The following is a 15,320-nucleotide window of genomic DNA, read 5'->3' as shown; positions in this document are numbered from 1 at the left end:
AAAAAAAAAAAAAGAAATCCTGATATTTCCCCCTCAACGACCCATACTTATCCTCAAAGCATATTATGTTATCTGCGTGGCACAAGGTCTAGTTAAGAGACAGAAACCAAACCAGGTAACTCTAGGGAGGGAAGAATCAGGTATTAAAACACTAAACAAGTGGGGCTGGCAGGTGATGTGGCGAAGATGCTAGACTCCCACTGGACCGACCATGCTCTGAGTCCCAGACCTAGAGGCTTGCTTTCTCACTTTTTCTCTCTCTGGTCAAATTAAAGTAATAATAATAATAAATAAAAATAAATAATCCTAAAAATAAAAACTAAAGAGGGAGCACTAAAGTATCATGGAGATATTAATGGCAGAAAGCAACGCCCAGACTAGGTGGAGAGGTTGTAAGTATGGGAACAGGAGAACACGGAAGCTTGGAGGAGGCTCTTCTGGAGCTGGGACTCAGACCTCCCAGGAAGCGTGCCAGCCAACTGGTGTTGCTGTCTCGGTGAGATCAAATGGTGTCTCTGAGGGAGGTGCTGATTCTGGAGAAACTGCAAACTGAAATGAACTGCTATTAATGGGTTAAACCAGCAGAAGAACCATGGCCAGGACTGCATTGAAGCAAAGCAGGGGCAGAAAGAAAGATTTCTTCAGGCCTCCAGTCTTCAAGGCTCCTTCTGCCCCACAGTTTATGAAAGAACCTGACCAGTAGCCAGTCGCCAAAGGAGAAATGTGTTTTCAGTGTCCCCACCCTGTTCCAGCCTCAGCAGAGCATGAAAGGGTGAACTCAAAGCTGGGAAATGAGAGCTCCAAAATCACATTTCTTTTGAATAATATTTGACATGAGCATTTCTCTCTCTTTCTGCAGTTTCTAGACCAACTTTCTCTCTCCTAAGAGGATTGAGGAGGGGCCAGTAGGTGGTATTGTGGTTAAAGTGCTGGATTCTACAAGGCCAACTGAGGTTTGAGTTCCAGACCTGGCAGTTTGAAAACCACAACAAAATAAATAGATAAATAAATAAATGCCTTTTTTTTTTTTTTTTTTTTAAGATTGAAGATTTGAGTTGGTTTCCAATAAAGGCATATACTGAATAAGACCATTTAAAACAAAAATGTTTACGGGATCAGCAGTTAGCATAATGGCCATGTCGCTGAACTCCCATGTAGTCGACTGCAGTTCAAGTCCAAGACCCAGTGGCTTAAACTCACGCCGGGCGCATGTGCATGCATGCCCAGAATCCTGAGAGGAGAGTGGAGGAGAAGAGATTGTGGCATGGCCACCCCCCTTGGGGGGTGTGTGTGTGATTTCTTGCTTTCTGTTTCTCTGTCTCTCTGTCTCTGTCTTTCTGGCAGTTGCACGCACCCTATAGCAAAAACCTCTCTGGGAAAAAAAAAAAAGCTAGAGTTATCTATGCCATGGCATCTTATTTATAGAGAAAGTAAGATTAGTGGAAAAACATGAATAGAATTTTATCAAGCCCATTCCATCTTATGCATATGTAAATAAATCATCTTAAAATATTTTATTAATTAGTTATTATTATTAACTTGCTGTAGTCAGAGAGAGGAAAGGTGAAAAGACAAGCCATCAGGTCTAGGACTTGGACCGCAGTTGGCCATGTGGGAGTCCAGCGCTCTGACCACCACGCTACCTGCAGACCCCTGAATATGCCATCTTTAGGGTAGCATTGACAGGTTGTGCTCAGACAGCCCAAATTACTCAACTCAGTATCAGTATTCTTAAAATAGTGACTTGGGACCAGCCCATGGCTTAGTGGTTAAGGCATCTGGATTCCACACGGTTGATGGTGCAGTCCCAGATCTGGTAGCTTGAAAAACACACCAGGTATATGTATGGGTACACAGAATCCTTGAAGAAGGAAGAGATGGAGGAGAAGGGATTGCCATGAAACCATCCCCCATGGGGGTGCTTTCTCATTTTCTCTCTCTGGTGAGTGCAAGCAAGTGACCTCTGGTGAAAACAAAACAAAAAAACAAACCATAAACAAAAACACAAATCCCAGTTATTTATTTGTAGCGCTATTTACAGGGCTTGACCATCACTTTTTTTTCTTTTTCTTTTTTTGGAGAGGTTTTTGCTATAGGGCGCGTACACTCACCAGACAGGAGACAGAGATGCAGAAAGTGAGAAATCACCTTCCCTGGGAGGATGGCCACGCCGCAATCCCTTCTCCATTCTCCTTTCCGGATCTTGGGCACACACGCACACACGCCCAGCGTGAGTTTAAGCCACTGGGTCTGGGACTCGAACCGCGGTCGACTACATGGGAGTCCAGCGACATAGCCATTACGCTAACTGCTGGTCGCACCATCACTTTCTTTTTAAACATTTTTTAAAAATTATTTTTCTTTAGCGGTTTTTGCCTTAGGGCAGGTGCACTTGCTGGAAAGAGAGAGACAGAGGCAGTGAGAGGAAAAGTGAGAAATCACCTTCCCTGGAGGGATGGCCACTTCACAGTCCCTTCTCCTCCGTTCTTTTCCCAGGGTCTTGGGCACACATGCATTTGTTGTGGTTTTCTTTTTTTCTTTCTTTTATTTTGGTGTGTGTGTGTGTTGGGGGGGCATTCCAAATTTATTTTGCAATGGACAGACAGCATCAGCATGTACAACTACAGGGGTTTCCCTGTACATCAGACAGTCACCAAAGCACTCTCAGGTCACAGCAAGAAAGCCCTGGTGTGTTCTGTTACAGGACCGGCTTCGCAGTGTAAACAGTTACTACTACTGTGTCCACTCAAATTCGAGCTGCTAGGTCCAGGACCTGAACCACGGTCAGCCATGTGGGAATACAGTGCCTTAACCACCACTTTCCACCCAGTGTCTAGCTGATCCCCTTCCCCTCCTCGCTGTTCACAGGTATTGGTCCCCTGAATCCAGCTGCCAGTGGAGAAGCTGTGCCACTCCATTTCTTTGCAGGGTGCTATTTGTGCTCCCTGCTCCCCAGCCTTCCTTTCCTGACAGGTTCCCTTTGAGCTCAAACTCAAGCTCCTCAGAGCTAAGTCTGAGTAAAAACTGATTCAGTGTCAGCTGAGAACTTTTCTCTTCTGACCCTGTAACTGCTTAATCCTCAGCAGGGTTTGTGCTAAGTCATGAAAGGCCTTAGTTGTGACATTTTTTCCTTAAAATAAATTTTAAAACCTCTTATAATAATACTTTGGCCATCTGTCACCTTCTACCAAAGTATTCAACCTTGTGTCCTTCTAAAGACAGATCCTTCTGCCGTCAAATCCGTGTTAACACAAGGACTGAGTTGAGAGTGACCTACGTAGACAGTTTCATCCACAGCAATGTCACTAGTACCTGGGAGATGGCTGTGCTGGGTGAAAGAAGACACAGGAAGGTGTCCCAGTTTCCTAGCTACAGCTGTCACTGTCACAACGGCGATCCACATCAGACTCACTCAACATACACACAAACACGAATGCGGGAGCTTCAGGAAGTTTGTGGAAAATGAAATCAAAGTAAAAATGTATTTTAGTGAGGAAAAATAAAAATCCAGTGCCAGCCAGGTGGTGTGGTGGTTAACGTGGGCCCCACATGGCCAACTGTGTAGTTTAAGTCTTGGAACCAGAGGCTTGAAAAACATGCCAAGTGCATGTGAGTGCATGCCCAGAGTCCCAGCAAGAGGGAGAGATGGAGGAAGGGGATTGCAGTGTGATCATCCCCTGCCCCCCGCCCCCTGCCCCGTGCTTTTCACTTTCCTTCTGTCTGTGGAGTGCATATGTCCTGTTGCAAATTTTTAAAAATCAAAATCTATGCAAAGTTTTTTCATAACGCACTTTAAAAATTACTTAATTTTATTTATTATCATCATCATTAGACATTTTTTTGACTATGGAGAGAGAAGCAGGGAAAGTGCAAAAGCAAGCTGCCAGATCCAGGACTCAAGCTAAGGTCAGCCCTGTGAGAGTCCAGCCTCCTTAACAACCACGCCAGTTGCTGGCCCCAATACACACTTTTAAATGAACTTTTTGAAAATCCTAGTACAGGCCACACAGGTATGGCCAGACACACAAAGATGGGGAGACTTGCTCTTTTTTTTTTTTTTTTGAGAGGTTTTCTCTATAGGACGTGTGTGCTCTCGCCAGACAGACAGAAAGACAGAAAGTGAGAAATCACCCCCCAGGGGGGATGGTCATGCCCACAATCCCTTCTCCTCCATTCTCCTCTCAGGATCTTGGGCACGCACGCACGCACGCACACACGCACACGCCTGGCATGAGTTTTAAGCCACTAGGTCTGAGACGCAGCGACATAGCCATTATGCTAACTGCTGGTCCTGGGAGACTTGCTCTTAAACAGAAACTACACCTACGTGTGCGCGCACAGACTACATAGGGAGCTTGTCCTCAGATACAAAACACACCTACATGCACACACACACACAGAGAACAGAGATGGAAACAGAAGAACAGGCAGATTTCACTAACTTGAAAGGATAGTGCAGGATTTAAATTTCATCCAAGCTTTGATGCATTGAATTAGCGGAAGGAGAGGATGTGGAGAAGCTGACAGCACTAGACCAAAGGGCTAAAACGAATTCAGAAAATGAACACCCTTGTTATTCAAAAGGAGACACTGGGGAATCTTTCTACTTGGGTAAACTCACTGATAATCATTTCAGTCTCCTTGACTGTGATGGCCGTCAAGGGGAAGAGACGTGCTGTTTTACAGCTGTGAGCAGGGCGAGGGGCAAGTGAATTACAGACTCCATTCCCGTTAAAACCAACAGGCAGGGCCGGCAGGAGCCTAGTGGTTAAGGGAGCTGAGCCCACATGGCCTGCCCTGGTTCAATCCCAGCCAGGGTTTGACAAAACAACCTGAGGTTGCTTGTATGAGCCTGCCCCATTCCCGGCAGCTGGAGAAAAAGAGGATTGTGCTGTGGCCGCGTCCCACTGCCGGGTGCTTTCTCCCACTAAGAGCCTCTCTGGCGAGGGCACGTGCCCTCTGAAAATTGAAAAAGCTACAAGGGCAGAACCTGAAATCACCACCAACTCTCAATGTTACTGTATGCTCTGGATTGAGCTTTAAAGGTCAGAACTTCTTCACGTAACTGTTAGCAAACCTACAGGGAAAAAATACATCGCGGAAGAAAACTCTTGTTCCCCAAGCACTATTTTTGGCACTATGCGCTGGAACACTGCATACCCGAGGCGTGCACTGGACAGAAGGGACTCCGGGAAACTCACAAGCAATGCCCTAGATTTGGCTTCCCACCCTTACAAAGGCGTGCCCTTGAGGGTTCCCGTTTTCAGCTGACTGACTTCCGCGTGAGGGTGTGTGTTGGGGGGAACCCATGCCTCGGGACCCGCGGCAGAGCGGCTTTCACTGAGCCGGGGCCGCGATCTGGCAGTAGGCTCAGGCGGGGAGCGCTGGGCTGCGTCTTGGCGCGCGTATGGGGCTGGGATTGAGCTCAGCGCACCGCGGCGCTCCACAAACATACCTCACCCTGAGGTTGAAGATTCCCAGAAGAATGGAGGGGCTTTGGCTCCAGCTGGGAGGATGTCCAGGACTGGACGTACCGAGGAGGTGCCGGCGGGCACACTCTGGGGCGTGCGGAAGCGGTGAAGAAACTGGCTGGCTGCGGGTCCTGGAGCGCACACGCAGATCGGTGCGCACTTGCACCGGTAACTGCGCTCCTTTGCCAGAGCACTGCTCCTCCTTTGCTAGGAAGGCCGCCCTCCTCCATCCCCGCCTGGAGAGCTTTGGACTGCCACCTGAGTGTGTTCATTATGTAAGGGGAGCACGCCGAGCCGGAAGAACGCGGGGGTATCCCCACGAGGGCGGCAGGTACTGGGTCACTCCTGAGGTTCTGGAACCTGGAGAAGATCACTCTATTTGCACAAGGAAGTCTTCCCCAAGGCTCAGCTGGCTGTTTTTCCGTCCTCCAGGCAGATCTCTGCCTTAGAACCTCATCACTCAGGAGCCCTGGGGGCTGAGTGTGCACTGGGACTTGATTTGGGCGCTACTGGCCAAATGGCCCAAGGTGGCCTCTCAGTTCAAGTGTGACTTGTGGAGCCACAAGCAGATCGATGTCTCTCTGGAGGGCAGGACTCTACGGGCCACAACAGCACAGCCACCCTGCCACCACACCAAGCGTACTGGCAACTCCATGCCAGTTCCTGTCCTAAGCTCTTCAAAGATACCATCTCATTTCATCATCATTATAAACCCATCTATGGATGAGGAAACAGATCCTGAAGTGATCAAAGCCACTGGTAGGTACCGGGAGCTGGAATTTAAGCCCAGAGTCCTGGGGTTCAAGGGCCTGAGCTCTTCTGGGTGTGTGCCCCAGCGGCCTAGGTCTCTGACACAGTCCAGAGAACACCTGAGTCTTGCTTTCTGCAAAGTTCAGTGATCCCGGGTCTCCCGCATCTGGCTGCACTCGGGGTTGAGTGGGCACCCATGCCCTCAGCTGCTAGGACTGCCTGGGCCTCTTCTTTTACAAGCCCTGGAGCCTGTGCTGAGAAGCCGCGGTGAGTCTGGGGGCAATGCAAGATTAAGGGGAGCCTCGGAGAGGTCTGGGTTCAACAAATACCTCCTTGGTTTAAAAAGACAAGTCTCAGGACCAGCAGTTAGCTGAATTCCCATGCAGTCGGCTTCATTTGAGTCCTGGACCTGGTGGCTTAAACTCACGCTGGCTGGGAGTGTGTGTGTGTGTGTGTGTGTGAGTGCCCAAGATCCCCAAGATCCTCAGGGGAGAATGAAAGAGAAGGGATTGCACGTGGCCATTCCCCCTGGGGGGGGTGATTTCTCACTTTCTATCTCTCTGTCTCTGTCTGTCTTTCTGCTGGTGAGCTCACGTGCCCTATAGCAAAAACCTCTGAAAAAAAAAAAAAAAAGAAAAGGACAACAAGTCTCAGTGCCAAGCTCCAGCAAGCCTCACCTGATGAAGGTTGCTTGCCCAAGGAGTTTATGAAGAAGGGCACCGTAACTAGGCAGTGCTTGGCAAAGACCAGGCGGTATTCCAGCAAGAATCAGATGCAACCAGGTCAGAGTGGGAATCGGCCAAAGGAACGGCTGCTGGGGTCGGTGAAGGACTTGGAGAAACTCCGCAGTAGCAGCTCTCTGATTGCTTCAGCAAATGATGATCATGGCCATAAAACAATAGCTAATATTTGTGGAGAGAGAACTTTTTCTTTTAAAAAGTTTGCTACAGGGCATGTGCATTTGTGGGGGTGGGAAGGCGAAGGAGGAAGAGAGTGAAAAAGTGTGCATGGGGGGAGGATGGCTATGCCACAATACCTTCTTTATTCTCCTCTTGGGGTTTTTGGGCGCAGGTACACACCCTGGGCCACAGTATCCAAGCCTCAGGGACTGCACAGTCGGTCATGTGGGCTCCAGCCCCTTTAACCACAGCCACGGCTCATCCCTGGAGGTAACTTTTCTAGATACTGTATTCTGACTTTTTAAAAATTTTAATTATAATTTTTAGCTGACATATATGAAGTTTAAAACCTCACAGCACTCCCTGAGGTAATATTTACCTCCCCTCTGTAGATGAAGAAACAGGGCATAGAGAGCTTGAATACTTTTTATCAGGATTGTGGGCAGCTATTTGAGAGAGCCAGAGTGGGGCTGAGATGGAGATTTGCCAGGCTTTCCAGCCCAGGTAGGTGTGGTGAGGCCAGGAGAAGGCCAGTCTCGCTGACTAGGAAAGTTGCCTTTTCTGACCCTGGGGACTTTCTTTTCTTTGGAGGGGTATTTTGACGCAATTTCTTTGCTCTAGACAAAACAAAACAAACTTTCTTTTACTCTCTTTGTAAAGGAAAATACAAGCAGAGACTCCTGGAACTGAGCGGGTGGCTCAGAGCGTGGGAACCTCAGGGAGGTGGAAGGGCATGCCAGACTTCCGTCAGGCAGCTTCCAGAGAAGCAGGGTACCAAGGGTTTGAAGCCCACTGCCAGGGCACCTTTGTCCTCCATAACACAAGACATCCAGCCCCTTGGCTCAGGGCAGAGACTCATCCAAACAACTTTGCCTTTGGAGAAAGGCCTCCCCTAGGCGTCAGGGTGCAGGGTGGCCCCTGCTCCCAGAGTCCAGCGTTAGCCAATGGCACTCTGAACTCCCAACCCCCCCCCAGCTGTATTTCCTGAGAGAGTCATCTTAATCAGAAACTCTTGAAAATAAAACAAAAATGGAAAATCATTATGCTGTTCTAGCTTGAACCCAAGTGCGGTGTTTTAATTCCCTGCGTTTCCCTGGTTACTACAGAAAGAATACATGCCGGCTTAATTTTAAAAAGTCATTGAAACCATTGCACTGTAGGAAAGGTTTGAAACAAAGTGAGAAGAATCCATGTTCATCTCGTTCCATGGCATTTGCTTTTATTAAGCATTTTCCACCAATGTAACCTGAACACAAGACCCACACCTTGAAAGGAGGAACTGGCCTGGAAACTACAGACCTGATGGTTTAAAAACTGTCAGATGATTTTAAAACTTTAAATAAAAAGATTTTTTTTCCAAACCCTCCAATCACATATGTTTTTTGTAATTTCTAAAAATAGTGGAAAGCCTACTGACTTGGTGAATAGTTTTTGTCTCGGAGGTGTCCCAGGCCGCGCTGCTTATCCTCAGCATAGGCTGTACAGCCCTGAGGCCAGGAACAAGATCCACATCCTACACAGAAAGCCTCAAGAAGCCTTGGTTCTCTGAGCACTCAGGGGTGCACGGGGCTCCCTCAGCCCTGGATCCAGGCAGGTCTCCCTTGCCTCCTCAGCCAGCGTCTCAGGCACTACTAACACACAGGGACTCTCCCTGCCTGCGCCCTAGTCCCGCTGCCCAGCCAGCCTTGTAGGAGATTTTCTTTTCTTCAGAGAAAAGAGGTAAAAGGTTAAAGGATGGACGCTAGTGAAGTAAGCAGGTCCAGGACGAGGATGAAAGAGAAAAATTGAATAAAGAGTTCGAGGAGGGAGTAGGAAAGAGAAGCGCAAAAAAAAACGAGAGGGAAAAAAAAATCCAGAAGGAGGAGGGCTAGTTCTTTTTCGGGGTATCATTGTCGCTGCATCTCCGAACCCTCAAAGATTTCCTTTACGATGATTGTCTAATGTCAAGTAGTCGTCCAAGTAAGAAAGGCTGTCTCTGGGCAGGTGCAGGCCCCCGGAGCACGGGGATCAGTGCCGTTTGCATCGTCTTTGGAGAGGCTGCGCGGTCGAGTGCTGGCGGCGGAGAGGGATGTGCGCAGCAGCGACAGACACCGCCAAGCCAGTAATGCCGCCAGGAGAGGCCCAGGATATTACACTACGAAAGTCTGCTCTCCTTCGGGAAGATCTGCCAGCATCTCAGTGACGCCCCAATGGGCACAAGCGCCGGGGAGAGCGGGTTCTTCCCTGCAGTCTAGGTGGACGCCCCGGCAGTTCCCGCCCCATGCAGCCGCCGGAGCCCGTGTCCACACCTAGGGTCCTAGACCTGCTCCCCCTCCTTCGGGAGTGGTCGAATCCGCCGACAGGGAGCACCCTTCCTCTCACCGGGATTCCTGCGGCCGCAGTGGTGCGACGCTGGAGGGCTGCGGCGACGCGCTCAGGCCGGGAGGCAGACGGCCCTCTCGAGCGGCGGCGGGGGCGTGCCAGCCCCCCCGGGAGTGGGGGGCGGCGGCAGCGCCAACAGCTCCTCGCCCGACGTCACCGCGCAGTCCTGCTCCGGTTCGGCGCCTCCGCCACTCCCGCCCGCCATTCCGCCGCCGCGCTTCTTATCCTCCTCCTTTTTCCACTTCATCCGGCGGTTTTGGAACCAGATCTTGATATGTCTCTCGGTCAAGTTCAGCATTACGGCCAGCTCCACCCGGCGCGGCCTGGAGATGTACTTGTTGAATAGGAACTCCTTCTCCAGCTCCAGCAGCTGCGCGCGCGTGTAGGCAGTGCGCGTCCTCTTGTTCTCCTCCGGCTCCGCAGCGTAGGCGCCGCCTGTGGATGACACTGCGTGAGTGTGGCCCCCGAACCCCTCGCCCAGCCCCACCCACGTAGCCCAACCCCTTTAGTTCCTGCCCACGGAGCCCCAACTTTACACTGGAGCCAGAGCCACAGTATGAGTCCCCCCACTTCAGTGCCTAACGCAGGCGGCGAATCCCTGCCCTAGTAGAGGGAACCCTCTCATGCCGGCCAAAGCTGCGGCACTGGCACTCACATTGTGAGCCGATGCTTGACTCTGCCAGCTGTTCTTGAATGAGTTCAGTTAACCAATGTTTGGGTTGATGATTAAAATACATATAATTGATATTTAAGGGGCTCCATTCTACAAAGGGAATAAAAATACCTTTAAACTAGGATTTGAAATATTTTTTTTCTGACGATGACCCATAGTCAGAAATGCATTTCCCATCACGGTTAAGTTCACACACAGATTTGTGAGTGCGAGCAGTTCAAGAAATGAAAATCAACCTTCCTCATATAGTACTAACCGCCTTTCCCAATTGGTTACCTTTTTTTCCCTTTTTTTCTTTTTTTTCTTTCTTTTCTTTTCTTTTTTTTTTTTTTGAGAGGTTTTTGTTATAGAGCGCTGTGCTTGCTGGAGAGACAGACAGAAAGCGAGAGAAATCACCCGCCAGGGGGTCAGCCCTGCTGCAGTCCTGTCTCCTCCATTCGCTTGCACACGTGCTCCGTGTGTGCGTTTTAAGCCTCTGGGTCTGTGACTGGAACCATCGACTACGTGGGAACCCAGCGATGTAACCATTACACTACCTCTGGTCCCACTATTTTGTTTTTCACACTGGTGATGTCAACACGCCTCACTAATGGGTACAATTCGTAGTTGGAAACCCCCTGTGTTAATACAGACTATGACACATTTTGCTGTGTTTGACCGTATGTTCATATATTTTCTCTATACAGAGTTGTAATCTGCCCCAACCTGAATGCTGGTAAATTCTGCACAATACCATATCAACCTCAGCCAGGCCCCTGCAGACAAGCAGAAAGAATGCTGGTTTGGGTAATATCTTTTTCTAGTGGATGCAGAATGCAGGCTGCCGCTCATTCTGCACCCAGTGCCTTAATTGCTTACAGAGGCAGAGACAGAGGCCGCTGGGAGCTGGGCGTTCAATGGCAAAGCTGTGAGCTGCAGGAGAGGGGTGGTGATGTAGAAACAACCCTCCAACCGCTCAGGGCTCTCAGCTCAGAACCTGAGCTGCATGGAAGCTACAGGGTACCCCTGCAGGCCGCTCAGTGTTTGCTGCTGTGCTCGAGGTTGGGATGTTTTCCTTTCTGTGCAAAATACCAGCTGTACCTGGGCTCCAGGAACAGGCTGAAAACGGGCTTATCTTTGGGCAGAGGTGGGAGACATTTCTCCTGCATCTGTTGGTGAAGCGGTTGAAAGGAGTGTGTGTGTGTGTGTGTGTGTGTGTGGTTAATTTCTCGATGAAATCCACTCAGTTTTGAACAAGACCTAGAGAAGGTCCCAGAAACCCAGCCAGAGGCTAACACTAATCCTTAGAGGATTCCTGCTCCCTGAAGAACCTCCCCAGGTTTTTCAGGCCTCTCCTGGTATGGGAGAAAAGGGAAGGGGACCTTAAAGGAACGTTTAAAAAGAAGCTTCAAGGATAAAAATTCAACCCACAACTTCTCAAGGCTCCAGACCTTGCCTGAGGCCTCCCAAAGGCATTTCAAGAGGCTTCCCCGGTTTCATTACCCTGGGGAAACTCGTGTTTAGGACACGAGGCGTCCATGGGATGGAGGTAGAGGATGGAGGCTGCTGGTGTTTCTGGGAACACGACTGGGGCCCGACCTGGGCCCCTCCTTACGGAGCAGGATGGGGCCAGGCCGTTTAGAAGAGAGCAGGTCAGCCACAGCTAACATTTCGCATTTCGTTTAACAGCCGCCCCTATGGTCAACACTATTTATATTCATACTGCCAGGGCAAGCCCTTTGGTCGGTTCACTGTTCTCAGAAGCGAAAACCCTAGTGGGCGCCAGGTGGGTTCGCCAACCCTTTAAGTTCGGCTCCTTCGAAAGTTTCCCAGGCTAACTAGGAAGCCGCAGCAGCCTTGTGTAGGCTGATTCCGGAAGAGACGGATGTCGGTCCCTTTCTAGGGGGCTAAGCAGTCCTGGACTCCCCAGCGTGAGGATGTCGCCCTTCTAGGGTGTTTCTGACTCCCAAGCAAGGCTGCCGATTTTCCTTCGGGTTTATTTCTTGGCTTCTTGGGTCCTCCTGAGCCCACGCTCCATCAGAGCAGGGCGGGCACTCCTTGCAGGTGGAATGGGGGAAGATAGGAAACCTCTTCACTTGAAAAATCCTTTCTGGACTTCCTTCTTGGTTTTCCTGGGGAAGCCGGAGGCCAGAAGGGCAGGAGCGTGGAGGGCCCCGATTGCCGGAAACTCGGTCCCCAGCGCATGGAGGGAAAGGAGCCCTGCACCGAAGGTGTCCCAGGCCAGAAACTATCTGCAAGTTCACCACCCTTGGTCGAGGACCGCTCCTCCAACCTCCCAGAAACCCCCCATTTCCCAAGACTCAGGTCTTTGGCCCGGGCCACGTCGAGGGGAAAAGTACTCAGAGCCGTCTGGGCAGCAGTTGGAGCCCCTTTAGCCAGGGCTTCGCTGGAGATGGGGGACCATGGAAGCCGAGTTTGGGCGCTGTCCTGCCTCAGGACCTTCGATTTAGAGAGAAAGTGAACTGGAAAGAGGCGAGCCCTTGGGACCCTGGGCGAGCCCGTCTCCCCCTTACCCCCCAAAGCCCGGCTTGGCTTCGCGCTGGTCAGTATCAGGCAGAAGTGGCTAGACTCCGCAGATAAGGCACCAAGGATTCTCAGGCTGGGAGAGTCGACTTGAGTTTCTTTTGCCCCAACTCAGTTGTCAGTTGAAAGAAAGAGAAAATGCAGCTATTTGCAATACAGGTGTGACCAGAAGTGGCTGCGCCACGGAAGCGATAACATTGTGTAGCGGCGGCACAGGCCCCGGACCTCGCCGGCCGCCAGCGTGGGGCGGGGAAGGGACCTGGGGTCTGCTCCGCGTCTCCGCCTCCCGGCTCCCGGCTCCCCGCTCCCGGAAAGACCTTCTGTTACTTGCGGGCTTCCAAGGCCCCGGGCACCCAGGGCTCCCGCCTTCCCGAGCCGGCTGTGCAGAGGGGCGCATCTACTTGTTTAAACTTCCCGGGAAACAGTGCAAAAAGGATCCCAGAAACGCTTTTGGTTGGTCAGCCATGAATTAGCATCGCAGACGCCTCTTCCAGCTGCCGAGCTCGAGGGTGAGCTGCCGGGTTTTGGCCTAGAGGTGAGCGCTCGACCCACGGCGCGCCCCAGCCCCTCCCAGTTCACGCTCACCTCCCTCCATTTCCCCACCTGGGCCGCTAGATGCCTTGCAGGGGTGGATGCAGTTTTGCTTTATTTCTCTGCCTTTCTGCATCAACCTGGCCCTCCTGAGACTGCCTGCGCTGCTCTAATGAAGCCGCCGGAGTAGGCTGGGGAGGAGAAAACCAGGCCTCAGAAGGTGCTCTCGGGACTGAGTCAGAGACATCCTGGGCCCTTCTGGGCTTCCTCCACGCGCGCCACTGACACGCGTGACCGCCCTCTCCAGAGTCTGAGCCCGGTTAGGCGTCAGCACTTTGGGGGTGACACTGGGAGCGCGCGGGCTCATGGGAGTGAAGTTCGGCTCAGCAAACAGGAAAGGGCTGGCTGTACGTTCCCACCGGGAGAACTGGTGGGAAAGATGCTCTCTGCAGAAAAGCGCTTCCCTCCCGGCTTTGTCTAAGGGGGCTGGCTGGAGACCGGACCCAGGGAGGATGCAGAGTAGCGCTTGGAGATTGAGAGGCAGCAGGGCCCAGAGCTGGGGAAAGAGGCGGGAAGCCAGGCTTACCTGCCCACTGGCCTTTCCACGCATGAGCTTTGGTAGACTTCATCCACGGGAAAGGCAGCTGGACGCGGCTGGGTTCCTCCAGGGCTCCAGGCTCGGTTCCATCCGGAAAGGGCCCGGCGGGGTGATGGGGGAGCGCGAGCTGAGCAGGAAGGTGATGGTGGTGGAGGTGCGCCACTGCAGAGTCTTCGGCGAGGGGCGGCACTTCGTACGGAGAGATGTCTGGGGGGCTACCCTGCTCCAGCGCGCCCAGCGAGCCGGGGAACGCGAGCGGCGGCGGCGGCGGGGGCTGGCTGCCCATGTACAAGCACGCGGGGGGACTGGCGCTGAACTCTGGCGCGGGGCCCCTCTGGAACGCGCACGGGTCCTTGTAAAGCTGCGTGGCTGCGTAGTACTGCTCCTCGCCGTTCATGGCTGCAGCCAGGGCTTGGGGACCAGGAGCCAGGAGTAGGGAGCTGGAGCGGGGACTTGGCGCTCTGACTCCGGGCGCCACCCCGCTCTCTTTGACAGCTTCGCACTGTTCTCAGAGGGAACCCGAGGCCAGCCGGGACAGGCGGGCCGGCCGCGGCGCCATAGGCTCCGGCGTGCCCCACGTGGCTCAGCCTGTGGCCATTATTGGTCTGGCTGACAGCCTTAAGAAGAGCGGCCCAGGTACTCGCGAGCACCCGCGTTTCTTCCCATTTTCTCTTCCCGCACGGTTTGATGCCCTCGCATGTATGCCCTCCCAAGCGGGGCACGCACGAAAACATCAGAAGTTCATTTATAGGAACATCTTCACTGTACTTGAAACGTTTCTTTTTTCCCTGTATCGTTGATGATGTGCATACTAGCTCATTAATATAGTTTATAAGTCAACGTATTTGATATTGTAATTTTTTAACTTGGAGAATATGATCAAAAAGCTTGCAGATCCAGCCTTATAGGTCACTGTTTTATTTATGAAGTTTCTTTCCATCGGTGATGTTGTTGAATGAACATTTGAAACCCTAGCATCGTTGCGTGTTTTTATCCATGGTTGTGCTCCACGGTGTAAACTGTAACTTCAAAAGCACGTACAATGGCTTCGTTTCTTTTTTTAATTCGAGAGGTATTATTCATTTTGACTTAGGGAAATCGGGGCCCATTTGACCAACTCAGAATGTAGTTTCCAAGGTGGCCAGGGGACTGAAAGGTGTCCCTCTCTGGGCTGGGAAGCCAGGGAAGGAGGTGTGTGTGTGGGGGGCGGTTTCAGATCCTTTATCTTCCAATCTGGACACTCAGGGAGGATTGTAATGAGGCAGGAGTGGGAGGACTTGCCATGGAGGGGAGTGGGACATTTAGAAAAAGAAATTAAAACTTTGCGTTTCCATGTCTTCTGGGCACTCTGGGGTCAGGATTTAAGCGGAGCCACTTTCTTCACACCCACTGGTGTGGACTACCTCCGAGAGGTGGTGGCGCTCACTGTGCAACCTGAGTATAAGGAACCCTTCTGACCTCCCAGAACTGGGCAGCCTCGCCAGCCTCAGCCCACCGGGCCCCCACTCGCCCAT

The 15,320-nt window shown here is 51.6% G+C and overlaps 1 protein-coding gene and 1 long non-coding RNA gene across 3 annotated transcripts in view; one reads left to right on the top strand and one right to left on the bottom strand.

The window, feature by feature from the left end:
- Positions 1–8,138: 8,138 nt before the first annotated feature.
- On the bottom strand, positions 8,139–14,300 carry PDX1 (pancreatic and duodenal homeobox 1). Its single transcript, XM_006165817.3, has 2 exons — positions 13,795–14,300; positions 8,139–9,916 (listed from the first exon to the last, which is right to left on the bottom strand). The coding sequence occupies exons 1-2, from the start codon at positions 14,201–14,203 to the stop codon at positions 9,534–9,536; spliced, it is 792 nt and encodes a 263-aa protein (XP_006165879.2). The 5' UTR covers positions 14,204–14,300; the 3' UTR covers positions 8,139–9,533.
- The window catches only part of LOC114005587 (uncharacterized), a 5,784-nt gene continuing 3,426 nt past the window's right edge, over positions 12,963–15,320 (top strand). For both annotated transcript variants that reach the window (XR_003547425.1, XR_003547424.1), the window contains exon 1: positions 12,963–13,212. This is a non-coding gene — a long non-coding RNA (uncharacterized LOC114005587). The remainder of the gene's footprint in view (positions 13,213–15,320) is intronic.

Source organism: Tupaia chinensis, unplaced genomic scaffold, assembly GCF_000334495.1.
Source record: "Tupaia chinensis unplaced genomic scaffold, TupChi_1.0 Scaffold144045_1, whole genome shotgun sequence".
Lineage (NCBI taxonomy): Eukaryota > Metazoa > Chordata > Mammalia > Scandentia > Tupaiidae > Tupaia > Tupaia belangeri.
This window is presented reverse-complemented; position numbering and strand designations above follow the sequence as displayed.